Here is a 27,887-nt window from a genome sequence, read left to right on the forward strand (position 1 = left end):
TGTTGTTAAAACCAAGGGTGGCCAATATAACGCCTATTTGGGGATCCAGGGGTGATCCGGGAAATTACAGAGAAGTAAATCTGATGTCACTGCCAGGCAAAATAGTGGATAAATCACTGAACATATAGACAAACATGGTTTAATGGGACAGGGTCAACATGAATTCAGTCAAGGGAAGTCTTGCCTCACTAATTTACTTAATGTCTTTGAAGGAGTGAATAAACATGTGGATAAAGGTGAGCCAGTTGATGTAGTTTATCTAGATTTTCAGACAGTGTTTGACAAAGTCCCTCATGAGAGACTCTTGAGCAAATTAAAAATCCATATTCTGTTGTGGATTAGGAATTGGCTGATGGATAGAAAACAGAAGATAGAATTAAATGACTAATTCTCTCAGTGGAGAAAGGTGAATAGTGGATCTGTACTGGGAGTGGTGCTACTTAACATATTTATAAATGATCTGTAAATGGGAATGAGTGAGGTGATTAAAATGCAGACACAAAACTATTCAAAGCTGTTGAAATGCATGTGGACTGTGAAAAATTGCAGGAAGAACTTAGGAAGTTGGAAGACTAGGCATCCAAATGGCAGACGAGATTTAATGTGGACATTGGGAAGAATAACCCAGATCATAGTTTTTTGATGTTAGGTTCTACCCTGGAATTCAACATTCAAGAAAAAGATTTAGGTGTCATCATGGACAATATGCTGAAATATTCTGCCCAGTGTGTGGTAGTGGCCAAAAAAGTGAACAGAACGCTAGGAATAATTAACAAGGAGATAGAAAATAAGACAAAGAATATTATAATACCTCTGTATTGATCCATGGTGTGACTACACCTTGGGTATTATGTGCAATTCTGGTTGCTGTATCTTAAAAAAAAAAAAAAAGATACAGCAAAATTAGAAAAGGTTCAAAGAAGAGCGACCAAAATGATTAAGGGGATGGAACTCCTCTAATATGAGGAACAACTTAAGAGGTTAGGACTCTTCAGCTTGAAAAAGAGACGGATAAGGGGGGATATGATAGAGCTCTACAAAATACTTAGTGATGTAGAACAGGTAGACATAAATCGATTTTTTACTCTTTCAAAAAGTACAAAGACTAGAGGACACGCAAGCTACATGGTACTACTTTTAAAATGAATAGGAGGAAATATTTTTTCACTTAACAAATAGTTAAGGGTCTGGAACTCATTGCCAGAGGATGAGGTATCAACAGTTAGTGTATCTGGATTTAAAAAAGGTTTGGATAAAGTTCCTGGAGGAAAAACCAAAGTCTGCGCGTCCTGTAGCATGAATCCTGCTACTACATGGTACTCTGTCAGGTACTTGTACCTGAATTGGCTACTGCTGGAAGCAGAATACCGGGCTAGATGGATCACTGGTCTGACCCAGTATGGCTATTCTTATGTTCTTATGATGTAACAAAACAATGCAGCAACAAGAGGAGGCGTAGTGTAACCAACAGGACACTTCCACAAAGAACAACAGGACGAAGGTGTATGTCCAAAATAAATGTCTTTATTCTAGAAGACCATGTTTAAACAATTATGCATGCCTCAGGAGTCTTGTGGTGAAAAAGATGTTGAATAGAAACCTTTATGTTAACTGCTAATCAAAAGCAAATGTAGAGATGATATAGTCTTTAAAAAGACTGTTGGATAAATATCAAGCCAATGTAATAATTGCAACGAATAACCTGCATGCAACTTCCATTGATACTTATCCAACAGTCTTTTTAAAGACTATATCACTTCTATGTTTGCTTTTGATTAGCAATTGAAATTAAGGTTTCTATTCAACATCTTTTTCACCACAAGTCTCATGAGGCAGGCATCACTGACAAAACAGAACACGGTGAATGTGTCAAGTCTTTTCTAGAATAAAGACACTTATTTTGGATATATGGCTTCATCCTGTTGTTATTTGTGGAAGTGTCCTGTTGGTTACACTATTTCTCCTCTTGTTGCTGCATCTGTAGTGTTCCATGTTCCTCCACCCCTGTGGACTCCTTCACATAACAAATGAAATGACCAACTTTTGGCTCAAACAATTAACATTGTTTCACTGTGTGCCGACAGATTGCAAGAATTCATTGGTCAGGCAGCCAGACTTAACACCACAATGGCTAACAACAGACAGAACACTTCTTCCAAAGGGAGATCTGAGTGATATTCCTACAAATTACAGAACCATGGGGAGAAAGTGGCATCATGATGCTGGATGGTAGCCTAGTTCCTTACACCTCCTGTATCCTGAGCAATCTGAAGCAATTTACAGCATTTTGGTCTTTATTTGACTGGGAGGAACCAGCAGGTATGAGTAAAACTCAGTCTTTTATGAGAAATAAAGGTGAGCTGAAATGACTACATTGGCTGCCATTAATTTGTTGGGAACAGTATAAGGTTGTGAGAGGAGGTCTGGAACTCAGAAGGGAGGGAGGGAGGGAGGGATGGAGGAGGGGATTACCTTGCTAGCACCCATTTCATTGCCTACCAAAACGGGAGTGGAGGAGTGGCCTAGTGGTTAGGGTGGTGGACTTTGGTCCTGGGGAACTGAGCTCGATTCCCAGCACAGGCAGCTCCTTGTGACTCTGGGCAAGTCACTTAACCCTCCATTGCCCCATGTAAGCCGCATTGAGCCTGCCATGAGTGGGAAAGTGTGGGGTACAAATGTAACAAAAATAAAAATAAAAAAATAAACAAGCTTTTCTATTTTTATAATATCTGAGCCTTGTGTCCTATACTTTCAGTGTTATCTTGGACTATGAATTTGAATCTATAAGAGGGAGACTGTGACTTATCCATTCCAGAGTGCTAAATTTCTACTTTCTGTCATCTTGTTACCTTCCCTCATTGCCCACTTTCTACCTGATCTATGAACCATATTTGGTGGAGTTTGGTAAAGGTTGGTTGGTTCGACTGATATCGTGGAACCCTGCCATTTTCTTTTTTTTAACAAAAACACCCACCTGGCCTCACTCACTCTCAATCTCAGTTGGTTCGTCAAGCCATGAGTGTGGCACATTTGACTCTAGCAGGTCACTGGAAGCAGAAAACTGTTCCACTCTTGGTGAAATGGGTGAATAAGCTCTGGTACCTCTGAAACATGGAGCGCTGGGTAGCTATTAGGAAATATATGATTTACAAATGGGAGATAATATGGGAACCTTTCCTTACCCACTGCTTATTTTGATACAAGTTTTCTTTTTTTTGTATTTCTTATAAAGCCTTCTTTGGATAAAGGTGATATGCTTGTGCATTCTCTGTATGGAGGATTTAATGGGGACCCTGGTCTCGTTTTTGCTTTGTTATTTCACTGGTGGTGGGGGGGGGGGGGGGGGGGAGCTAGGGTGGGGGGTTCACTTCATCGGGAGGGGATAACATCATATAAATGTTTAGACGTGTTCTCACTTATCATCCATTGGTCTCATGATAATCCATAAACATGTCTTTCTTTTGGCATACCCCCGGGGTGAGGGGTCTTAGAGCTGCTTGACTTATTTGAGTTTTGCTGATATATACCTTGCAAAGATTTCCTCACCCTGAATGGGTTTCCTTGTATTTGTTACTGTTGGGTTTCAATAAAGACTTCTAAAAATGAAAAAAAAAATACAGACCCATAACTTGTTTACTGCAATAGATGCCGATATAATAGACTGTCATATTGACCCTCATAACATTGTGGCAGTAGAACAGAAAGGCAATAAGAAGGAAATGTATGGAGCAAAGGACCATTTAATGTTGAATAAAGCCATTATGGGCAGTGCTAAGAAAAGCAGATATCTCAGTATAGAATGGATTGACTGTAAGAAAGCCTTTGATAGTGTCCGTATTGCCTTGAAATGTATAAAATAAACCTTGGATAGATCAAATGCATGAAATTCATCATGAAAATATAGCAAATGATGCTATATTTGCAATATGCAGGCGGGAAATTTGTCATTCCTAACATCAAGATCCAGTGAGGCATATTTCAGGGAGACTCTCTGTCACCGCCTTATGTTTGTTTGGCAAATAATCCACCAAGTACTTTCATTAACTGTTTGGGCTAAGAGTTTAGATGCCAATGATCCAGAGGTTACATCACACTGACCATTTGTAGATGATCTGAAGTTCTACAGCTGCAGTGACCACTTCAAGTAGTGAAAAGCTTCTCAGATTACATCAGGATGACAAAAAACCCCACCTGGCCTCACTCACTCTCAATCTCAGTTGATTCGTCAATCCATGAATGTGGCACATTTGACTGGCAGGCCACTGGAAGCAGAGAACTATTCCACCCTTGGTTAAATGGGTGAATAAGCTCTGGTACCTCTGCAACACGGAGCACTTGGACAAATGTGCTAAGGCAATTTTCTTTAGGGGAAAGTTGAGCAAAACTGAAAATCTCTCTCTGACTGATGACTGTGAGATAAAAGAACTTAAACAGGAAAGTGTGTATAAATACCTAGGCGTGTAAAAAGGAGCAAAAATCAAGCAAGAAATGACCAAAAGAAGAAAAACTAGTAAACATTATAGGAGATTAAAATTGATCACGGCATAAGATAGGCCATTAATCAGCTTTGGCAGTCTTTGACACTCTCATACAGCTTCAGAATTGTAGATTGGTCTCTTAAAGATCTTGCAAAACTGGATGTGTGAACGAAAAAATTCCTCCATGTCCACAAGGTTGTTTATAAGAATCAGTGTATGCATTCCTAGAACTAAAGGAGGAATGGGTCTCATAGATTATACCTATCAAGCTAGTATCATAGACCTCCAGGCTTACGTAACAGAATTATCAAATCCAAATGCACAATGGTGCTGAAATCTGAAAGAAAACTTCCAGAATCCATTTTCAACATTAAACTTGGACAAGCGTTCCAATATGTAGAAGGAATGAGTGAGAATCTATTGGTACCAAAAGGGTAGAAAGCAACAAAATTTGCAAAATAAGAGAAAAAAAAAACTGTTCAAGGAATTAGATCAGCAGTATGAGGAACAGCAAGTGGCAAATGCATATGTACAGCAGGAAATACAAAGCATTATACCAAGAACCATTCGTAGATCAAAACCAGACAAAAGAGAGGTGAACTAAAATCTATAAATGAGCAACCGATAAATGCAGCCCAAGAGAGCGGATTACAGATGAAATGCTTTACTACATGCGGATAAACTGGTGCAACAGATGTCTGTAGATTCTGTAAGAAAGAGACGAAATGGTCACTCATCTAGTAGTTGGTTGTGAAGTTCTGATGGCAGAAAAATCTTTACACAGAAAGGCAAAAAGGTGGCACATTTCATCCCTTGGAAACATCATCCATTGAAGACGACATCATCGCTGTACCGGAAAAGCGGAATCATGGAGAATGAAAATGTTATGATCACCTGGGACATTCCCATTCCGACAGATAGAAAGCTGAGTGCCAGGAAACTGGACATAGTAGTGAAAAAGAAAAACATTACAATGGTATTTAAGCGACTATTCAGTGATCGTGTAGAGAGAGAAAAGATCTTCAAGTACCAAGAAATGAAGTCTGCACAAAGAAAATGTGTCAGAAGGATATGGAAATATTTCCCATTGTGTTCGGTTCCACAAGGAATTTCCAAGCACACCTGGATAAATTTCCTACACATGTTAAGAGACTGAGGGACCTTTTTACAAAGGCGTGTCAAAAAGTGGCCTGTGGTATTATGGGCGCATGTATTGGATGGGTGCTAGACCATGTCTCGACCACGCCTGGAAAAAGCGAAGATACTTACCTGTAGCAGGTATTCTCCGAGGACAGCAGGCTGATTGTTCTCACATGTGGGTCCGCATCGGCCCAGGAAATGGCAAATTTTTTGCAAGCAAAAAAGAAAAGTTTTTCCCAGAGTCTTCTGGCGTGCGATCAGCATGCATCGCGCATATGCGGACGACTTCCCGCCCGTCGCGCGAGCGTGCCCCTTCAGTTAAATTAAAAAGCAAATAAATAAACAAATAACAACTCCAAAGGGGAGGTGGGCGGGTTTGTGAGAACAATCAGCCTGCTGTCCTCGGAGAATACCTGCTACAGGTATTATCTTCGCTTTCTCCGAGGACAAGCAGGCTGCTTGTTCCCACATGTGGGGTATCCCTAGCATTCAGGCTCACTCAAAACAATGGACATTGGTCAATTGGGTCTTGCAACGGCGAGGACATAACATAGATTGACCTGAAACTATAAACAACTAACTGAGAGTGCAGCCTGGAACAGAACAAAAATGGTCCTAGGGGGGTGGAGTTGAATTCTAAACCCTGAACACATTCTGCAGCACTGACTGCACAAACTGACTGTTGCGTCGGGTATCCTGCTGAAGGCAGTAGTGAGATGTGAATGTGTGATGACCACGTTCCAGACTTGCAAATCTCTTCAATGGAGGCTGATTAAGTGAGCCACTGCCGCAGCCATGGATCTAACATTATGAGCCGTGACATGGCCCTCCAGAGTCAGCCCAGCATGGGCATAAGTGAAGGAAATGCAATCTGCTAGCCAATTGGATATTGTACGTTTTCCGATGGCGACTCCCCTCCTGTTGGGATCGAAAGAAACAAACAACTGGACGGACTGTCCGAAGGGCTTTGTCCGCTCCATGTAAAAGGCCAGTGCTCTCTTGCAGTCCAAGGTGTGCAAACTGCTTTCGCCAGGGTGGGCATGAGGATGGAGAAAAAATGTTGGTAAGATAATTGACTGGTTGAGATGGAACTCCGACACCACCTTTGGCAGAACTTAGGGTGCGTGCGGAGGACTACTCTGTTATGATGAAACTTGGTATAAGGTGAATCCACTACTAAGGCCTGAAGCTCACTGACCCTATGAGCTGAAGTAACAGCCACCAAGAAAAAGACCTTCCAGGTCAAGTACTTCAGATGGCAGGAATTCAGTGGCTGAAAAGGAGCTTTCATCAGCTGTGTGAGAACAACGTTGAGATCCTATGACACTGGTGGAGGTTTGACCAGGGGCTTTGACAAACGCAAACCTCTCATGAAGTGAACAACTAAAGGCTGACTATAGATAGGCTTATCCTCTACACGGTGATAAGCAGTAATCGCACTAAGGTGAACCCTTATAGAGTTGGTCTTGAGACCAGACTCTGATAAGTGTAGAAGGTATTCAAGCACGGTCTGTGTAGGACAAGAGGATCTAGGGCCTTGCTGTCACACCAGAAGGCAAAACTCCTCCATTTGAAAGAATAACACCTCTTTGTGGAATCTTTTCTGGAAGCAAGCAAGACTCGGGAGACACCCTCTGAAAGACCCAAGGAGGAGAATTCTAAGCTCTCAACATCCAGGCCGTGAGAGCCAGAGACTGGCGGATGGGATGTAGAAGCGACCCCTCGTTCTGGGTGATGAGGGTTGGAAAACACTCCAATCTCCACGGTCTCTCGGAGGACAACTCCAGAAGAAGAGGGAACCAAATCTGATGTGGCCAGAAGGGTGTAATCAGAAACATGGTTCCGCACTCTTGCTTGAGTTTCAGCAAAGTGGGAAAGGGAAATGGGACTTGATATACTGCCTTTCTGAGGTTTTTGCAACTACATTCAAAGTGGTTTACATATATTCAGGTACTTATTTTGTACCAGGGGCAATGGAGGGTTAAGTGACTTGCCCAGAGTCACAAGGAGCTGCAGTGGGAATCGAACTCAGTTCCCCAGGATCAAAGTCCACTGCACTAACCACTAGGCTACTCCTCCACTCTAGTCTTCTCTACAAGAGGTATGAGAGGATACACATACAGAAGGTCTGTTCCCCAATGCAGGAGAAAGGCATCTGACGCTAGTCTGTCGTGGGCCTGAAGTCTGGAACTGAGGGCACTTGTGATACATCTGAGTGGCAAAAAGATCCACCGACGGGGTGCCCCACACTCGGAAGATCTTGCGGGCTACGCCCATATACAGTGACCACTCGTGAGGTTGCATTACCCTGCTCAGCCTGTTGGCCAGACTGTTGTTTATGCCTGCCAAATAAGTGGCTTGGAGAAACATGCCATGATGGGGAGCCCAAAGCCACATTTGTATGGCTTCCTGACACAGAGGACGAGATCTGGTGCCCCCCTGCTTGTTGGTGTAATACATGGCAACCTAATTGTTTTTCTGAATCAAAATGATTTGGTTGGACAGCCGATCTCTGAAACCCTTTAGAGCGTTCCAAATCGCCCACAATTCCAGGAGATTGACCTGAAGACCTTTTTCCTGAAAGGACCAGGCTCCTTGAGTGTGAAGCCCAACTACATGAGCTCCCCACCCCAGGAGGGACGCATCCGTCGTCAGCACTTTTTGTGGCTGAGGAATTTGGAATGGACGTCCCAAGGTCAAATTGGATCGGATCGTCCACCACTGAAGAGAATTCCGGAAGTCGGTGGACAGCTGAATCACATCCTCTAGATCCCCTGCAGCTTGATACCACTGGGAAGCTAGGGTCCATTGAGCTGATCTCATATGTAGACGTGCCATGGGAGTTACGTGAACTGTGGAGGCCATGTGCCCCAGAAGTCTCAACATCTGCCAAGCTGTGATCTCTTGAGATGCTCGAACTAGGGACACAAGGGACAGGAGGTTGTCTGCTCTTGTCTCGGGAAGATAAGCTCGAGCTGTCTTTGTGTTCAGCAGAGCTCCAATAAATTCCGATTTTTGAACTGGGGAGAGATGGGTCTTGGAGTAAGATTACAAACCCCAGTAGCTCTAGTACCTGAATAGTCATTCATATGGACTGTAGAGCACCTGCCTCCGAGGTGCTCTTCACTAGCCAATCATCAAGATAAGGGAACACATGCACTCCCAGTCTGCATAACGACGCTGCGACTACCGCTAGGCACTTTGTAAACACTCTGGGCGCAGACGCCAGACCAAAGGGCAGTACACGGTACTGAAAGTGCTGTGTTCCCAGCCAAAATCAAAGATACTTCCTGTGAGATGGGAGTATCGAGATGCATCCTTTAAGTCCAGAGAGCATAGCCAATCGTTTTCTTGAATCATGGGAAGAAGGGTGCCCATGTAAATTATCCTGAACTTTTCTCGGAATAGGAATTTGTTCAGGGCAGTTAGGTCTAGGATGGGACCCATTCCCCCCTCTCTTTTTCTGCACATGGAAGTACCTGGAATAGAATCCCAGCCCTTCTTCCCCTGGAGGAAACGGGTTCAACCGCTTGGGCCTTTAGAAGGGTGGAGAGTCCCGGTGGGCAATTTGGAGGTTTGGATTCCAGACTGAGGGTGTAACCTGACCGGACTATTTGAAGAACCCACTGGTCGGAGGTTATTAGAGGCCACCTTTGGTAAAAAAACATCAACCTCCCCCCAAACCAGCAAGTTGTCCGGTACAGACACTTTGATTGAGGCTATGCTGAACTGGAGCCAGTCAAAAGCCCATCCCTTGCTTTTGCTGGGGAGCAGCAGGGGCCTTAGGCGCACAATGTTGATGAGAATGAGTGCGCTGGGGCTGAGCCTGAGCAGGCTGTCGAGAAGCAGGAGTGTACCTACGCCGAACATAGGAATAGGGAGCACTCCTCTTCCCCCAAAAAACCTCCTAGATGAGGAGGTAGTAGCAGAATATGCCCGGCGGGAGAGAGAATCCATAACATCATTATGCTTCTTAATCTGCTCAACAAGATCCTTACTTTCTCACCAAAAAGGTTGTCCCCCCGGCAAGGAACATCCGCCATTTGCTGCTGGACTGAATGATCCAGGTCAGAGAAACGCAGCCATGAGAGTTTGCGCATCACTATACCTTGAGCAGCAATCATGGATGCTACATCAAAAGTGTCGAACGTACCCCTGGCCTTCTGCTGCCTGACCACCTGGTGAAAAGGCTCGGTCTGCTCCGGAGGGTGTGCATCAACCAAGCTGGACAGTTGCCTCACCGAGTTCCGCAAGTGGACGTTCGTGAAGAGCTGGTATGATTGGATCCTGTTGGCGAGCATAGCGGCCTGATACGTCTTCCTCCCAAAAGAGTCCAAAGTCTATGGAGGCATAGTCTCTAGTGCTTTTGGCTCTCTTGAGGGCGGAGTCCACCACCATAGAATTGTGGGGTAACTGAGACCTCATCAATCCAGGTTCACCGTGGATCCGATACTGGGAATCAGCCTTTTTCGGGATCACGGAACCAGACAGAGGGAAAGACCAATTCTGCGTAAGGACTTCCTTCATTACCTTATGTAAAGGAGCCATTACAGCCTCTCTAGGTGCCCTGGGCTCATCCTCAACCTCCATAGGAAAGGGAATAGCCGCAGCCATTTCCCGGACAAAGGAGGTAAAAGACAGACTCTCCGGTGAAGATAGTCTTCTTTCTGGTGGAGGGGAAGGTTCAGAGGGAATCCCATAGGACTCATCAGAAGAAAAGTATCTGGGATCTTCCTCTGACTCCCACGAATGCTCCTCCTCAGTATCGGACAATACCTCCCTCAGGGCACTCCGAGACTGAGCCTGCCTTGGTGATGTTGAGAAGCCGACGCCCACCTGGACTGTGGTGAAGCTTCCTCCACTGATGTTGAAGGGGAGTCGACCTGGGTGGCAGCTGATGCCAAAGGGGGCACTAAGGCTGGGGACCTCACCACAGGTGAAGGGCCAAGTGCCGCCGCAGCAGATGGCACCGAAGGCGCAAGCAACCCCGACACCGAAGCAGACTGGCGCAGCAATCCTTCCAGAAGCTCTGGAAGCAGGGCCCGGATGCGCTCGTCGAGAGCTGCCATTGGAGAAAGCTGCGGGGTCGGTGGAGTAGCCAGTGGAAGAATCTGCCGAGGAGACCGACATATCGGCACCTACTGTATCGAGGAGGAGCTATCCTCTTGGCGCCGATGCTTCTCAGGTGCTGATTCCTTCGACACCCCGGAGCACCCGGCACAGTATGTCGAAGGAGAACGATGACGGTGCTTCTTCGCCTTCGCTCAACATCCATCATCGAGACTCCTTGGTACCGACGAAGAGGATGTGGAATCCTCAAGTCTCCTCGGGGCTGGGTCCGACAAAGGTCAGTCCCAGGGGGCCTGCATAACAGGAGGCCTCAAGGCAGGTGGAGACCCACTCGACACCTTGCTGCTCCCAGTGTGATTTGGTCTCTCAGGAGCCATTACTTGTACTCCAGATGTTGATGCTCCTTTCGATGTTGACGCCGCCGACCTCAGTACCAATGTCGATGTCGAAGGAGCGGACTGAGCCCCAAAAAGCTTTTCTAGTTGGACTTCTTGAGATGCTTGAGTCCACTTCTTCATACAAAGACACAGACTGCAAGCGGCTGGGCTATGGTCGGGCCCAAGGCACCAGGCGTGGATATCGGTACCTGAGATGGTCCGGTTGCACAGAGTACAACGCTTGAAGCTGCTGGGTGTCTTCGACAACATGGAAGGAAAAACGGCTTCGGCGAAATCAAAAGAAACAATTGTGTCTTTGAAAAGAAAAACGGGCAGAAAAGAAAGGGAAGAACTCGATCGCGCGGCCAGGTCAAAAAAGAAAGAAAACTTATTAAAAAAAAAAAAAATACGGGTTATTATTATTTTTTTTTAAAGGAGAAAAATGACGAAAAAGAAAACTAAAACAAGAAAAATATATTTTTAGTTGTCAAAAAACAAACAAACTTAAGGGGTACGCTTGAACGACGGGCAGGAAGTCGTCCACACATGCGTGGCGCGCGCTGATCGCGTGCCAGAAGACTCTGGCAAAAACTTTTCTTTTTTGCTTGCAAAAAATTTGCCGTTTCCTGGGCCTACGCAGACATCGACCCACATGTGAGAACAAGGAGCCTGCTTGTCCTCGGAGAAATGTTTTTTTTGGGAGGGAGGGGAGGGGCGGGAAAGGGACGTGCGGCAAAATTAAAACCAGCGTACGTCTGTTTATGGCTTGAGCCCTTATCACCACCCACTGACTTAGCGGTAAGGGCTCACGCATTATCTGTGCGGTAACCATGCAGTGAACGTCAAATGCCGATTACCGCGTGTTTTCAGCGCATGCCAAACTCAGAATTAGCACCAGGCTCATGTGCTACCTGGGCAATAATGCCGATTTAATGCATGCTGCACGCGGGTAGGCCCTTATGTACCTTTGTAAAAGAACCTCTGAGATCATACTTCACATACCCGGGCTTAGGAGTGAAGTTCATTATTGTCATACATGCAAAAATAATCAAAAACTGAAAATCCAATCTGCAGTGTTAACAAAAATTATAAATTTTCAAGGATTACACTTAATACCCTCAAAATAAATATATATTCATTTTTATTGAAACTGGAGACAAAAAGACCTCAGTGAGCTCTTCATATTAGTGGAATAACCCCACAAAAAGAAAAAATCACCATCACTGGTCAAAAAGCTCCAAAATATCAACGTGAATTAATAAATATAGTCTTTTCCCAAACAGTTCTCTAGTCCCGGATAACTCCAGAAGACAAGGAATATCTCTAGAACGGAAAGGAGAGAGGAAGAACACAGAGAATGCATCAGTTTCAAGACCCTTGTGTAAATTTTGGGAACAGCACCTCTATATTTGTGGGAATTGGTGTGAATTTATCCCCTGACCTGCATCTGCAGAGTGACCATGATATAAGGCTTGTGATTCTATCACAGAGGGATGTGCGCTTACAGACTATGCATGATAGAGATCTGGTAGCAGTAGCATCTTTCTCAAGGAATGCATTACATCAGAAAGTGAGAATGACAACAGATATTAAAACATTCCAGACACAAATAAAATCCTGAATTTTGGGGGATGTAGGTGAGGTGGGATTTGTCTTTGTCTTGTCTTTTTTGTTTTAATTTGATATTGTTATTTTTAATGTGAACTGTAATTTTATTTTTTAGGTTGTATAGGTACTAGCAACTGCTAAATGTAATAAATGAATAAATGGCCACAGACCCACATGTGCCCCAATATTAGACTGCTTTCAGGAGGACAGGTTTGAAGGCTCAGTCTGTGTCAAGTAGGGAAATCTGCAGAAAACTATAGGTACTGTGCCCTTCATCAAAGAAAATACTCTACATTCAATCCATGCTATAAAAAGGGGGAATAAAACCATATTCTACTCATTGAAGTGACAAATGACAATCTTATTCTACTTTTAGCAGTGCTAGTATCCTCACATTAACTCTCTGAAAAGCCAACACATGGCTCCTCAAGGATCTCAATATGGATCTCCAAAGCGACTGGATAAATATGTAAGCTTGAATATTTATAGAAGATAAATGTTTGTCTCTTGCCATTGCTTGTACCTTTACAAGGTAACACCATTCCAGAGCTTTTCATGTTTTTGCACAAGCTCAATTCCAATCTATAGGATTAAAACTTCCCCTTCCCTCTTACCTTTGCAGATCTATCTGTCTCTGTGCCGATGCTGCTTTCTTTGCTACTAAATCTTGCTGTTTTGGTACTTTGGCATTGCCTGCTTCCAATCCTGTTGGGCACTCTTGGTTGATAGCTGCTCTCTTTTTGCCCCGGCCGACAGGTTTGCTTGCATCGTCGTTTTTCACAGTGCTGCCCTGAGATTCCGACTTGGGGGGTCGCCCCCTCCGAGGCTTGGGTGGGGCTGTGGTGCCTGTCTCATCAGCTTTTTTCTCTTCTGGTTTCTGTTGGATGTTCTCAGTCCCTGCTGCTGCTGTTCTTTTTTTCCTCCGCTCAGGGACAATGTTGCTTGGCGCCACCTGTTCAGAGTTCAGCTCCTGGAGTGAGAAAAATCGAACTGAGGGATTTGAAAGCATAAAAATAGCCAAACAATTGTGAAAAGGCAGGCCTCAGACACCACAGCCTCTTTCAGAGGAAGACCTGCATTCTTACCTGTTTTGTTTGGCATTTTTTGTGCCTACTTGATTACTGTTTGTTTTACACTGCTTTATGGAGTGTTTACTGCTATATGTTTTGATTGTATATATTTAATGTCTGTTTTGTATCCCCACCTTGGACAAAGGCAGTTTATAAATAAAAATTCTAATTCTAAGTGAGCAAAAGCTAAAGGCCTATAAAAGATCACCACCCACCACCTGTTATGCTCAAGGTGATGTACATCAACATATGCAGCAGGGGCGTAGCCACGGGTGGGCCTGGATGGGCCCAGGCCCACCCACTTTCCCTCCAGGCCTGCCCATCCAAATCCTTCATCGCTGTCGCTGCCTTTTCTCCCGCGGCTTCGGGGAACGGCCATCCGGGAGGCAGCGATCAGCATTACCTGTCAGTGCCTGCCCTGAAATTGTGCTTCTCTTCTCCCCAGGCTTCGCCCCGCTCTTTTCTTCACTCGTCGCGCTGCGCTGCTATTCAAACAGGCAGTTCTGCTCCTCTCTGCCGCGTCCATCCGGCCCTACTAAACAGGAAGTGCATCAGAGGGCCGGATAGACGCGGCAGAGAGGAGCGGAGCTGCCTGTTTGAATAGCAGCGCAGCGCTGTGCGACGAGCGAAGAAAAGCGCGGGGCGAAGCCTGGGGAGAAGAAAAGCACAATTTCATGGCAGGCACTGACAGGTAACGCTGATCGCTGCCTCCCGAACAGCCGTTCCCCGAAGCCGCGGGAGAAAAGGCAGCGACAGCGATGAAGGATTTGATTGGGCGGGCCTGGAAGAGTAAGTGCTGTATTTGTGGTTGGTTGGTTGGGGGGGGGGGGATAGGAAAGGGAAGGGATACTTTTGCCAGAGACAGAGTCAGACTTATAGGAGGAAGGGGATTAGAGGGAACTGGGAAGGAAGAGAGCTGCTGGAGATGGGAGGAAAAGGAGGAGGGGATCAGGATAGAAGGGAGAGAGCTGCTGGACATGGGAGGAAGGGGCTGGAGAGCTTCTAGACAAGGGAGGAAGAGGGAGGGGAGAGAGCTGCTGGACATGGGAGGAAGAGGAGGAGGGGACTGAATGGAAGGGAGAGAGCTGCTGGACATGGGAGGGAGAGGAGGAAGGGGCTGGAAAGCTGCTGGACAAGCTAGGAAGAGGAAGAAGGGACTGGAGGAAAGGGGGAGAGCTACTGGACATGGGAGGAAGAGGAGGAGGGGACTGGATGGAAGGGAGAGAGCTGCTGGACATGGGAGGGAGAGGAGGAAGGGGTTGGAGAGCTGCTGGACAAGGGAGGAAGAGGAGGAAGGGACTGGAGGGAAGGGAGAGAGCTGCTGGACATGGGAGGAAGAGAAGGAGGGGACGATGGAAAGGAGAGAGCTGCTGAAGGAACAGGAGGAGGGGATCTGGGTGGAAGAGAGAGAGCTGCTGGACGTGGGAGGAGAACTGGAGGGAAGGGAGAGAACTGCTGGTACAGCACAAGGAGAGAGGGAAGAGAAACAGAGATATCAGACCAAGGAGATGAAGGAAAAGGGAATATTAAAAATCAGAAAATCAACCTATACAACCTTCTGGATTACAAGACTTGACAGCTTTTTTGGAACAGTCTATGAGTGATGTTCAGTCTCGCACTACTTTGCTAGTATCTTTTGTTTTTGAGCAGGATGTTAACTTAATTATGAAATTATACTTTAAAAATGCTCTTAAAGAATTCCTTGGAGCGCGAGTGTGGATACACCCGGACGTGACAAGAGCTGCTCAAGAAAAACATAAAAAGTTTCTTGCATTGAGAGAAGAGACTAAATTGCTGGGAGCTAGTTTCCTATTATCGTATCCGTGTAAATGTTTGGTAAAATATAAGGGTAACAAATATATATTTTATGATCCGGACCAGCTGAAAAGTTTTGTTGAATTAAAGAAAATTGTCAAGTGACCCCTAGGGAAAGTTTTGAGAAATATAGTTTAACCGTGGATTAGCGTTCAGGCCTGTTTGCTTATTTAAAATATTATTCTAGTGTTCTTCTCAACTTTAAGAATTCCCCTCCTTCTTTTAGTGGTCTAAGAAGAGAGGATTAATTTCTAGTAAATGTATTTGCTTTGTATATTATTGGTGTTACCCTCATGTTTCTATTGCAAAAAATTCTTGTGAATGTATTGCAAAATATAAATAAATAAATAAATAAATAAACAAACAAAACAAAAACCTACAGCTTGAGGGAGGCAGGAAATCAAGCAACCAAACCAGATGCTGGAAAGAGGAAGGGAGTGAAGCTGGATGGGGTAGGGTCAGAGAGGGTAGAGATATATTGGCACTGGGGACAAAGAGAGGGGAGAAGATGGACAGAGTAAGAGACGGACACAGAGAAAAGGCGATACTAAACATGGAGGAAGATAGAGGTACAGAGAAGGAAGAAGATGGATAGTGGACATGGAGAGAGAGTAGAAATATCAAATGGACATGAGACCTTGGTGAGTGAGTTAAGAGAAGACAGAAGGATGTAGAAACCAGAGATTGGGACCAACATGACTTGAAAAATAAAATGAGCAGACAACAAAAGGTAGAAAAAATAATTTTATTTTTCTATTTTGTGACTAGAATATGTCAGATTTGAAATGTACATCCTGCCAGAGCTGGTGTTAGATATGACTGGGGCCCAAGGCAGATATTTAGGAGGGGACCCCTAAATATCTGCTTTGGGGCCCCAGTCATACTAACAGGTTGCACCTTCTTCAGCTTCCAGCTGGCCTGGGGTTCTCTTTGGCTAGGGGGCCAAATGCAGTTGCCCTAGTTGTATCTCCCCTAACACTGTCTCTTGCATGTGGTATCATATTTTGCACAGTATAGGAGAAAATGCATCTCTTTGTGTTTCTCTGTGCTAAATGCAAGCTCTGGCCTCTTGGGATTTTGATTTAATTTGCTTATGGTTTGTGGTCACTTATTCTGTATTTGGCATTTGTGTTCTGTGTGTGTGACCAAAGTATTCTGTTCACACCAATTTTCTATGTAGTATTCTATAGTACTTTGGCTTGTTCAGTTTTCTTGACGTATTGATATTTTAGGGCCCCACTGTAATATTTAGGGCATATTTGGGGGAAGCATATGTGTGTTGGTGGACTGTGGCTCAGTGGAGGATGAAGCGTGCACCCTCTTTTATTTCCCCTAGCTCTCAATGTGTCCTGCAGCCACTGAGGCCAGCACTGCTACTCCCATTGAAGTTATTGGGAGTGGGGTAGGTGTGCTGTAGGAGTAAGTACATGGGCAGGGCATATCAGGTGGCAAGTGTTTCTCTAGTGCCCATCCATCCAACTTGTTGGCCCACCCAAAAATTGCCTTCTGGCTACGCCACTGATATGCAGCATTCCAAAATGAAAAACAAAACAAAACAGAAAACATACTTTCTATTCTTATGAATAAAATCACCTAAACAGTTCCAAGAGCTCTCTTAATCAACCAGATATCCAAACCCCCTTTTAACTTTCATGTCCTTGTTGCCATATAACAACTGAAAAACTACAGGCTTACACGTATAGGGATGGATTCAGTAAAGCGAAGATACATACCTGTAGCAGGTATTCTCTGAGGACAGCAGGCTGATTGTTCTCACGACTGGGTCGGAATCCATGGCGGCCCAGGAACGGAAATATTCCATAACAACAAAAAAGTTTGCCAGCGCCTTCCAGTGCGCAGGGGGCGCGCACCGTGCATGCGCAGCCATCTTCCCGCCCGTTGTGCGAGAGCCCCGCTCAGAAAAGAAAGCAATAACAAGGAGAAGGACAACTCCAAGAGGGGAGGTGGGCGGGTTTGTGAGAACAATCAAACTGATGTCCTCGGAGAATATCTGCTACAGGTATGCATGTATCTTTGCTTTCTCCGAGGACAAGCAGGCTGCTTGTTCTCACAACTGGGGTATCCCTAGCATACAGGCTCACTCAAAACAACAAAGAAAAGTCAATTGGGCCTCGCAACGGCGAGGACATAACAAGGATTGACCTACGAACTAGAACATCTAACTGAGAGTGCAGCCTGGAACAGAATAAAAATGGGCCTAGGGGGGTGGAGTTGGATTCTAAACCCCGAAAAGATTCTGCAGCACCGACTGCCCGAACCGACTGTCGCGTCGGGTATCCTGCTGAAGGCAGTAGTGAGATGTGAATGTGTGGATTGATGACCACGTCGCAGCCTTGCAAATCTCTTCTACAGTGGCTGACTTCAAGTGGGCCACAAACGCTGCCATGGCTCTAACACTATGAGCCATGACATGACCCTCAAGAGTCAGCCCAGCTTGGGCATAAGTGAAGGAAATGCAATCTGCTAGCCAGTTGGAAATGGTGCGTTTCTCGACTGCGACTCCCCTTCTGTTGGGATCAAAAGAAACAAACATTTGGGCGGACTGTCTGAAGGGGCTTGTCCGCTCCACGTAAAAGGCCAATGCTCTCTTGCAGTCCAAGGTGTACAAACGTTCAGCAGGGCGGGTATGAGGACAAGGAAAAAATGTTGGCAAGACAATTGACTGGTTCAGATGGAACGACACCACCTTCGGTAAGAACTTAGGGTGTGTGGGGAGGACTACTCTGTTGTGATGAAACTTGAGATAAGGAGCATGCACTACCAAGGCTTGAAGCTCACTGACTCTATGAGCTGAAGTAACAGCCACCAAGAAAATGACCTTCCAGGTCAAGTACTTCAGATGGCAGGAATTCAGTGGCTCAAAAGGAGGCTTCATCAGCTGGGTGAGAACGACGTTGAGATCCCATGACACTGGTGGAGGTTTGGCAGGGGGCTTTGACAAAAGCAAACCTCTCATGAAGCGAACAACTAAAGGCTGTCCAGAGATAGGCTTACCTTCCATCGGTTGATGATAAGCACTAATCGCACTAAGATGAACTCTTACGGAGTTGGTCTTAAGACCAGACTCTGATAAGTGTAGAAGGTATTCAAGCAGGGTCTGTGTAGGACATGAGCGAGGATCTAGGGCCTTGCTGTCACACCAGGCGGCAAACCTCCTCCATTTGAAAAAAATAGCACCTCTTCGTGGAATCTTTCCTGGAAGCAAGGAAAACCTGGGAGACACCCTCAGAGAGACCCAAGGAAGCGAATTCTATGCTCTCAACATCCAGGCTGTGAGAGCCAGAGAACGAAGGCTGGGATGCAGAAGCGCCCCCTCAGTCTGAGTTATAAGGGTTGGAAAACCGTCCAATCTCCACGGTTCTTCGGAGGACAAAACTCCAGAAGAAGAGGGAACCAAATCTGACACGGCCAGAAGGGAGAAATCAAAATCATGGTTCCGCAGTCTTGCTTGAGTTTCAGCAAAGTCTTCCCCACCAGAGGTATGGGAGGATTTGCATACAAAAGGCTCTTCCCCCAATGTAGGAGAAAGGCATCCGACACTAGTCTGTCGTGGGCCTGAAGTCTGGAACAGAACTACTACTACTATTTAACATTTCTAAAGTGCTACCAGGGTTGCGCAGCGCTGTACAATTAACAAAGAAGGACAGTCCCTGCTCAAAGGAGCTTACAATCTAAAGGACAAGAAGTGCAGTCAATCAAGATTGAGGCAGTCTAGATTTCCTGGATAGAGGTACAATGGTTAGGTGCCGAAAGCGACATTGAAGAGGTGGGCTTTGAGCAAGGATTTGAAGATGGGTAGGGACGGGGCTTGGCGTATGGGCTCAGGGAGTTTATTTCAAGCATAGGGTGAGGCGAGGCAGAAAGGGCGGAGTCTGGAGTTGGCGGTGGTGGAGAAGGGTACTGAGAGGAGGGATCTGTCCTGTGAGCGGAGGTTACGGGTAGGAGTGTAAGGGGAGATGAGGGTAGAGAGGTAGTGAGTGGCTGCAGATTGAGTGCATTTGTAGGTTAGTAGGAGAAGCTTGAATTGTATGTGGTACCTGATCGGAAGCCAGTGAAGTGACTTGAGGAGAGGGGTGATATGAGCATATCGGTCTAGGCGGAAGATAAGATGCACAGCAGAGTTCTGAATGGATTGAAGGGGGGATTGAAGGGGGGATAGATGGTTAAGTGGGAGGCCAGTGAGGAGTAGGTTGCAGTAGTCAAGGCGAGAGGTAATGAGAGAGTGGATGAGAGTTCGGGTGGTGTGCTCAGAAAGGAAAGGGCAAATTTTGCTGATGTTATAGAGAAAGAAGCGACAGGTCTTGGCTGTCTGCTGGATATAGGCAAAGAAGGAGAGGGAGGAGTCGAAGATGACTCCGAGGTTGCAGACAGATGAGACGGGGAGGATGAGGGTGTTATCGACCGAAATAGAGAGTGGAGGGAGAGAAGTGGGTTTGGGTGGAAAGACAATGAGCTCGGTCTTGGCCATGTTCAGTTTCAGGTGGTGGTTGGACATCCAGGCAGCATTGTCGGATAAGCAGGCCGATACTTTGGCCTGGGTTTCCGCAGTGATGTCTGGTGTGGAGAGATAAAGCTGGGTGTCGTCAGCATAAAGATGATATTGGAAACCATGAGATGAGATCAGCGAGCCCAGGGAAGAGGTGTAGATTGAAAAAAGAAGGGGTCCAAGGACAGACCCCTGAGGAACTCTAACAGAGAGGGGGATGGGGGTGGAGGAAGATCCATGAGAATGTACTCTGAAGGTATGGTGGGAGAGATAAGAGGAGAACCAGGAAAAGACAGAACCCTGGAACACAAGTGAGGATAGTGTAGCAAGAAGTAAATTATGATTGACAGTGTCAAAATCGGCAGATAGGTCGAGGAGGATGAGGATGGAGTAGTGACCTTTGGATCTGGCAAGGAACAGGTCATTACAGACTTTAGTGAGTGCCGTTTCTGTCAAGTGTAGAGGGCGAAAACCGGATTGAAGCGGATTGAGGATGGCATGAGAGGAGAGAAAATCAAGGCAGCGGCTGTGAACGGCGTGTTCAAGTATCTTGGAGAGGAAGGGTAGGAGGGAGATGGGGCGGTAGTTGGAAGGGCAGGTAGGGTCTAGTGATGGTTTTTTGAGGAGTGGTGTGACTACAGCATGCTTGAAGGAGTCAGGGACAGTTGCAGTGGAGAGGGAGAGGTTGAGGATATGACAGATGGGGGGGTGTGACAGTAGGAGAGATGGTGTTTAGTAAGTTAGTGGGGATGGGATCAGAGGAACAGGTGGTGCATTTCGAGGAGGAAAGAAGGTGGGCAGTTTCCTCTTCGGTGATATCAGGAAAAGAGGAGAAGGAGGCCTGGGTTGGTTGGTTGAGGGAGTGGGTTAAAGGGTGAAGAAGAAGAGGTGGCTTGGTAGTGAATTCGAGGTTGATCTTCTGCACCTTGTCGCGGAAGTAGTCAGCCAGTGATTGAGGAGAGAGTGAGGGGGGAGGGGGGTGGGAGTGGAGGGCACTTTGAGGAGGGAGTTAAGGGTGGTGAAGAGACGACGAGGGTTTGAGCCGAGAGAATTAGTCAATTGGGTGTAATAGTCCTATTTGGCAAGGAATAGGGAGGACTGGAAGGAGGATAGCATGAATTTGTAATGAATGAAGTCGCTATGGGTGCGAGATTTCCATCCAGAGACGTTCAGCAGATTGGGCACAGGAGCGAAGGTATCGGATGCAATGGGTCAGCCAGGGCTGGGGATTAGTACGCCTTGTGGGACGGGAGATGGATGGTGCAAGGGTGTCCAGAGCAGAGGAGAGAGTGGCATTGTAAGTAGAGACAGCCTTGTCGACAGACTCGGAGGACATGATGGACGGGAGGAGATTAGAGATACTAGAGGATAAAGTGGGAGGGTCGACAGCCTGGAGATTCATGAAAGTAGTGGTTAGTGTTGGGCGGGACTGAGGGGGAGGGTGATGAAGTGTGAAGGTGATCAGGTGATGAACTGAGGGACTGTGATTGACCTGAGGGGCAAAAAGATCCACCGAGGGGGTGCCCCACTCTCGGAAGATCTTGTGTACAACGCAGGCGAATTGAGCGACCACTCGTGAGGTTGCATTAATCTGCTCAATCTGTCAGCCAGACTGTTGTTTACGCCTGCCAGATATGTGGCTTGGAGAAACATGTCATAACGGTGAGCCCAAAGCCACGTCTGGACGGCCTCCCGACAGAGGAGGCGAGATCCGGTGCCCCCCCTCCCCCCCGCTTGTTGATGTAGTACATCGCAACCTGATTGTCTGTCTGAATTTGGATAATTTGATAGGACAGCCGATCTCTGAAAGCCTTTAGAGCGTTCCAGATCGCTCGCAACTCCAGGAGATTATCTGAAGACCTTTTTCCTGGAGGGACCAAACTCCTTGAGTGTGAAGCCCATCTACATGAGCTCCCCACCCCAGGAGGGATGCATCTGTTGTCAGCACTTTTTGTGGCTGAGGAATTTGAAAAGGATGTCCCAAGGTCAAATTGGATCGAACTGTCCATCATTGAAGGGAAATGTGAAAATCGGTGGACAGCTGGATTGCATCCTCTAGATCCCCTGCAGCTTGATACCACTGAGAAGCTAGGGTCCATTAAGCTGATCTCATGTGAAGACGAGCCATGGGTGTCACATGAACTGTGGAGAAGTCTCAACATCTGCCAAGCTGTGATCTGCTGAGACATTCTGGCCATGGAAACTAGAGACAGAAGATTGTCTGCTCTCGCTTCTGGAAGATAGGCCCGAGCCGTCTGAGTCCAGTAGAGCTCCTATAAATTCCAGTTTCTGAACAGGGAAAATATGGGACTTGGGGTAATTTAGAACAAACACAAGTAGCTCCAGCAGTTGAACAGTCATCTGCATGGACTATAGAGCTCCTGCCTCTGAGGTGTTCTTCACCAGCCAATCGTCGAGATAAGGAAACACATGCACTCCCAGTCTGCGTAGTGACGCTGCAACTACTGCCAGACATTTTGTAAAGACCCTGGGCGCAGACGCCAGACCAAAGGGCAGCACACAATACTGGAAGTGCTGCGCTCCCAGATGGAATCGAAGATACTTCCTGTGAGCTGGAAGTATCAGGATGTGTGTATAAGCATCCTTTAAGTCCAGAGAGCATAGCCAATCGTTTTCCTGAATCATGGGAAGCAGGGTGCCCAGGGAAACCATCCCGAACTTTTCTCGGAATAGGAATTTGTTCAGGGCCCTTAGATCTAGGATGGAACGCATCCCCCCTGTTTTCTTTTGCACAAGAAAGTACCTGGAATAGAATCCCTGCCCTTCTTGCCCTGGTGGAACGGGCTCGACCGCATTGGCGCTGAGAAGGGCAGAGAGTTCCTCTGCAAGTACCTGCCTGTGCTGGAAGCTGAAGGACTGAGATCCCGGTGGGCAATTTGGAGGTCTGGAGATCAAATTGAGGGAGTATCCTAACCAGACTATTTGAAGAACCCACCGATTGGAGGTTATGAGAGGTCACCTTTGGTGAAAAAATTTTAACCTCCCTGCAACCAGCAAGTCATCCGGCACGGACACCTTTATAGCGGCTATGCTCAGCTGGATCCAGCCAAAAGCCTGTCCCTCGCTTTTGCTGGGGAGCTGCAGGGGCCTGCCCTGGCGCACGCTGTTGACGAGAACGAGCACTCTGGAGATGAGCCTGAGAAGGCTGTCGAGAAGGAGGATTGTACCTACGCTTGTTATAAGCATAGGGAGCATTCTTCCTTCCCCGGAAAAATCGTCTGCCTGATCAGGTAGTAGCAGAAGGCGCCCGGCGGGAGAGATTGTCCATAGCAGTTTCCCGCTGAGTGATCTGATCGACCACTTGTTCGACTTTCTCACCAAAAATATTATCCCCCCGGCAAGGGACATCCGCAATCCGCTGCTGGACTCGATTGTCCAGGTCAGAGGCACGCAGCCATGAAAGTCTACGCATCACTATAACTTGGGCAGCGGTTCTGGATGCAACATCAAAAGAATCGTAAGCACCCCTGGACAGGAATTTACGACATGCCTTCTGCTGCCTGACCACCTCCTGAAAAGACTTGGCCTGCTCTGGAAGGAGCTTATCAACCAAGTCTGCCAGTTGCTTCACAGTGTTCTGCAAGTGAATGCTCGTGTAGAGCTGGTAAGATTGAATTTTGGCCACGAGCATAGAGGACTGATAGGCCTTTCTCCCAAAGGAGTCCAGGGTTCTAGATTCTCTCCCCGGGGGCGCCGAGGCAAAGTCTCTAGAACTCCTGGCTCTCTTGAGAGCGGAATCCACAACCATAGAGTCGTGAGGTAACTGCGACTTCATCAACTCAGGTTTTCCGTGAATCCGATATTGGGACTCAGCTTTCTTGGGAATGGTAGGATTACTTAGCGGTTTCATCCAGTTCCACAAATGACAACCCTAGTGTGGAAAGTTGGTTGTAGCAGGGTGGGAGAAGGGTACAGCAGTAGGCATGGCAAGGAACTTAGAGCAAGGGAGGGGCAGGTGTCAGGTTTTTCTTTGGCAAAAAATTGGCAACCCTAACAGGGAAGCCCATTTCAAATCCAACTGCTCCCTGCGATACTGGGCAAGACACTTACCTCAGATACAAACCTAGATAGTAAGCCCAGGGAAATACATACAGGCTTATTTTCGAAAGAGAAGGGCGCCCATCTTTTGACACAAATCGGGAGATGGGCGTCCTTCTCACAGGGTCGCCCAAATCGGCATAATCGAAAGCCGATTTTGGGAGTCCTCAACTGCTTTCTGTCGCGGGGACGACCAAAGTTCACAGGGGCATGTCGGAAGCATAGCAAAGGCGGGACTGGGGCGTGCCTAACACATGGGCGTCCTCGACCGATAATGGAAAAAAGAAGGGCCTCCTTGACGAGCACTTAGGCGACTTTACTTGGTCCATTTTTTTGTTACAACCAAGCCTCAAAAAGATGCCCAAACTGACCAGATGACCAGCGGAGGGAATTGGGGATGACCTCCCCTTACTCCCCCAGTGGTCACCAACCCCCTCCCACCCTAAAAAAAAAAAAAAAAATATATTTTTTTTTTTTGCCAGCCTCTATGCCAGCCTCAAATGTCATACCCAGCTCCATGACAGCAGTATGCAGGTCCCTGGAGCAGTTTTAGTGGGTGCAGTGCACTTCAGGCAGGCGGACCCAGGTCCATCCCCCCCTTACATGTTACACTTGTGGTGGTAAAGGTGAGCCCTTCAAAACCCACCACAAACCCACTGTACCCACATGTAGGTGCCCCCCTTCACCCCTTAGTGCTATGGTAGTGGTGTACAGTTGTGGGGAGTGGGTTTTTAGGGAGGGGTTGGGGGGGGGCTCAGCACAAAAGGTTAAGGGAGTTATGCACCTGGGAGCAATTTCTGAAGTCCACTGCAGTGCCCCCTAGGGTGCCCAGTTGGTGTCCTGGCATGTGAGGGGGACCAGTGCACTACGAATTCTGGCTCCTCCCACGACCAAATGGCTTGGATTTGGTCATTTTTGAGATGGGCGTCCTTGGTTTTCATTATTGCCGAAAATTGGGGACGACCATCTCAAAGGACGACCATCTCTAAGGTTGACCTAAATTTTGTGATTTGGGCGTCCCCGACTGTATTATCGAAACGAAAGATTGTTTTGATAATACGGGTTTCCCCACCCCTTCGCCGGGACATCCTGCGAGGACGTCCTCAGGAAAACTTGGGCACTCCCTTCGATTATGCTCCTCTTAATATACCTGAATATAACTCACCTTCAGCTACATCCAAAGACACAACACTTTTTAAAAATAAATATTGCGCATCTTTTTTCTCGGTGCTGCCCACTCACTTTTCTGCTGCATTCATGTTTTACATTCATCAGGTTAATGGCAGTTCTTCACTGCCCTAGTTCACTTAGGGCCTCTTTTATTGAACCCCACTAGCGATTCCTGGACCAGCAAATGAGAGGAAGCTCATTCAATTCCTATGGGATTCCTTTTATTTGCCACGTGGGAATCAATAGTGCAGTTTTGTAAAAGAAGTCCTTACTTACAAAACAGAACAACTTTGCAGAAGCAGTGTTGTGTATATAAAAGCAATTATTTACTTGGAAATGAAAGGGAAACCTTAATGATTTTAAATGTCAACTGAAAACATTAGATATTTTAAAAAAATATACATGTATTTCACAAACACATCTTGGGGCTGGAAAAGACTAGGTGTATTTTTCCAAAGTTTTGTGCCTGGCATCAGACAGAGAAACCACAGAGAGAGAGCGAGGAGCAGCAGCTACCGCTTGGGCCAGAACCACAAAGAGTAGCAGCCATTGAGGCGTGGAAAAGTTAACAGAAGATCATAACATAAAAGAACAGTGTAGCCTTAAGGTTAGAGAGCAGCCACTTGATTGCAGAAAAAGCAAGAAGTAGGGGACAAACATTAGACTCTGCCAACAAACTGGGTTTTCAGGATATCCCTAATGAATGTGATCGAGGGGGGATTTGCACACAATGGAAATAGTAGAGATCCTGAAAACTTAATTTGTTGGCAGCTGTTAAGGCCTGGGAGTGAAGACTGAAGGGAAATATTGGTAAGAGGAAAACAAAAAACATATCATTTATATCTTTTTAATTGAATTTTTAATGGACAATACAATGCAATGAACTCAACTGTAAATGAAGAGCTCATATACAACATAAATCTCATGAACACATAACTATATATCAAGTTCCCCAGTACCCCATCCCATCCCCCTTCCCCCAGCAAAAAACATATAAACTAAGAAAAGCCAAAATTCTGGATTAAAAAAAACTACAAACATGTTTGCTTTTCTGGACCCAAAGAAGTTTGACTGTCTCCTTTCCCCTATTCCCATTCTCCTAATTTCTTCTCTATAATTGCATATTTGTAAACTGTGTAGGAGTTATATCAAGCGCTGTAAACAAAATAAAAAATGTACACAATTTTTTTTTTGCTTCCAGCAATGTTAAGCTACTATCAAGCTTGCTGTCACAGAATCAGGCACCTTCTTGGATCTCTGACACCCTAATTCCCAACAAGTAATACTCTATTATAGTTCCCACCATACACTCACAGCAACACTTCTCAACCCTAGGGCAACACAAAGCACCAAGCAGGACAAAAGCATCAGTACATCTATCTACATCACAACAAGCCATCGCATGCAAAGATGCTCTTATGTTTATAATCAAAGGTTTACCTTGTTTTTTACCACCTCAATCTTAGCTGGGGGCACCGAAATAATCCTAATGGGATTCTCATCGTTTTCACTGACGCCAGTCTCTGAAACTTCTGAACCTAGTTCCCTGATAAAGAAAATACAAGGAATCACATGTACTGGCAAACTGTGCCTTTCCTCAAAAAATACTGAAAGCAACAAGAAAGCTATATTTGTTAGAATTAATCAGTTTTCTTATACCCTGAACATTACATTATAGTAAAGAGTGGAAGAGCACTGCTGTGGCTTCAGAACTATAGACTTCTGAACTGAAACCCTTTGAAAGCGTTATGTGAACAGCACTACTGGCAAGGTGGGGAGGGGCCAATGCTGTCACTAACCCAAGGATAAGTAGCCAGAAACAATTTTTACTAAGTGCCTCCAAGGGATGCCTAGTGATATGGCATGACACAGTATGTTATCATATGGAAACTTTTTTTTTTTTTTACAGCATAGTAACCAATTTATTGAAGGTGGATACCTTTCTCTAAAATGGTGTCTCAGAAATTATAAATACAATATTGCTCAACAAAGATCTTGTAAAATATCCAGAAAATAGTCTTTCTGAGAAACAATTCTTGAAAAAAAATTGTGTCATCCACACTGGATAAATAGGTTAGTGTGCTGTGAAGATTTTTCCTGTATATCATTGTATAAAGGATAATCTTGATCATTTCTTTCTTTCCCTTGTTTCATAGGTGCTAACATTTCAAAATGATTGGGGGTGCCAAACAGTACAAATTACCCCTCCCTGGACACAGTGAAGGAGCTGGCTCTTATGCCTGGTTTTACTATGCAAATTATGGCATCTCAAGTCTGAGATCAAGGAAACAAAGCATCATTTTGCAAATATATAAGAATATTTTTTTTTGGGGGGGAGGGGGTATCAGAAGCACGATACCTTGTTCTGTTCCCCGCAGGCGAGCCAGGATCGGCATTTACATTCATATTGTTACCGGTGTCTGAACCTGCGGTCCTGTTATACGGCCTCCTTCCAGCTGCAGACAAGGGCTTGTTCACTGCACCCAACACACCAGCAGGTTTTGGCTAAAACACAGAGATTTAGTCTGATTTACCAGGGCATGTTACATAGTTATAACATAGATTAGCACAGTACTTTCCAATGCCAAGAGAA

The 27,887-nt window shown here is 45.9% G+C and overlaps 1 protein-coding gene across 1 annotated transcript in view; it reads right to left on the reverse strand.

The window, feature by feature from the left end:
- PDS5A (PDS5 cohesin associated factor A) overlaps nt 1-27,887 on the reverse strand; it is a 644,759-nt gene that overhangs the window by 15,146 nt on the left and 601,726 nt on the right. The window contains exons 30-32 of the mRNA XM_030191317.1: nt 27,654-27,799; nt 26,735-26,840; nt 13,288-13,643 (exon numbers count right to left, since the gene is read on the reverse strand). Of these exons, the coding sequence (XP_030047177.1) occupies nt 13,288-13,643; nt 26,735-26,840; nt 27,654-27,799 (608 nt within the window). The remainder of the gene's footprint in view (nt 1-13,287; nt 13,644-26,734; nt 26,841-27,653; nt 27,800-27,887) is intronic.

This window comes from Microcaecilia unicolor, chromosome 2 (genome assembly GCF_901765095.1).
Source record: "Microcaecilia unicolor chromosome 2, aMicUni1.1, whole genome shotgun sequence".
In the NCBI taxonomy this organism is placed as follows: domain Eukaryota; kingdom Metazoa; phylum Chordata; class Amphibia; order Gymnophiona; family Siphonopidae; genus Microcaecilia; species Microcaecilia unicolor.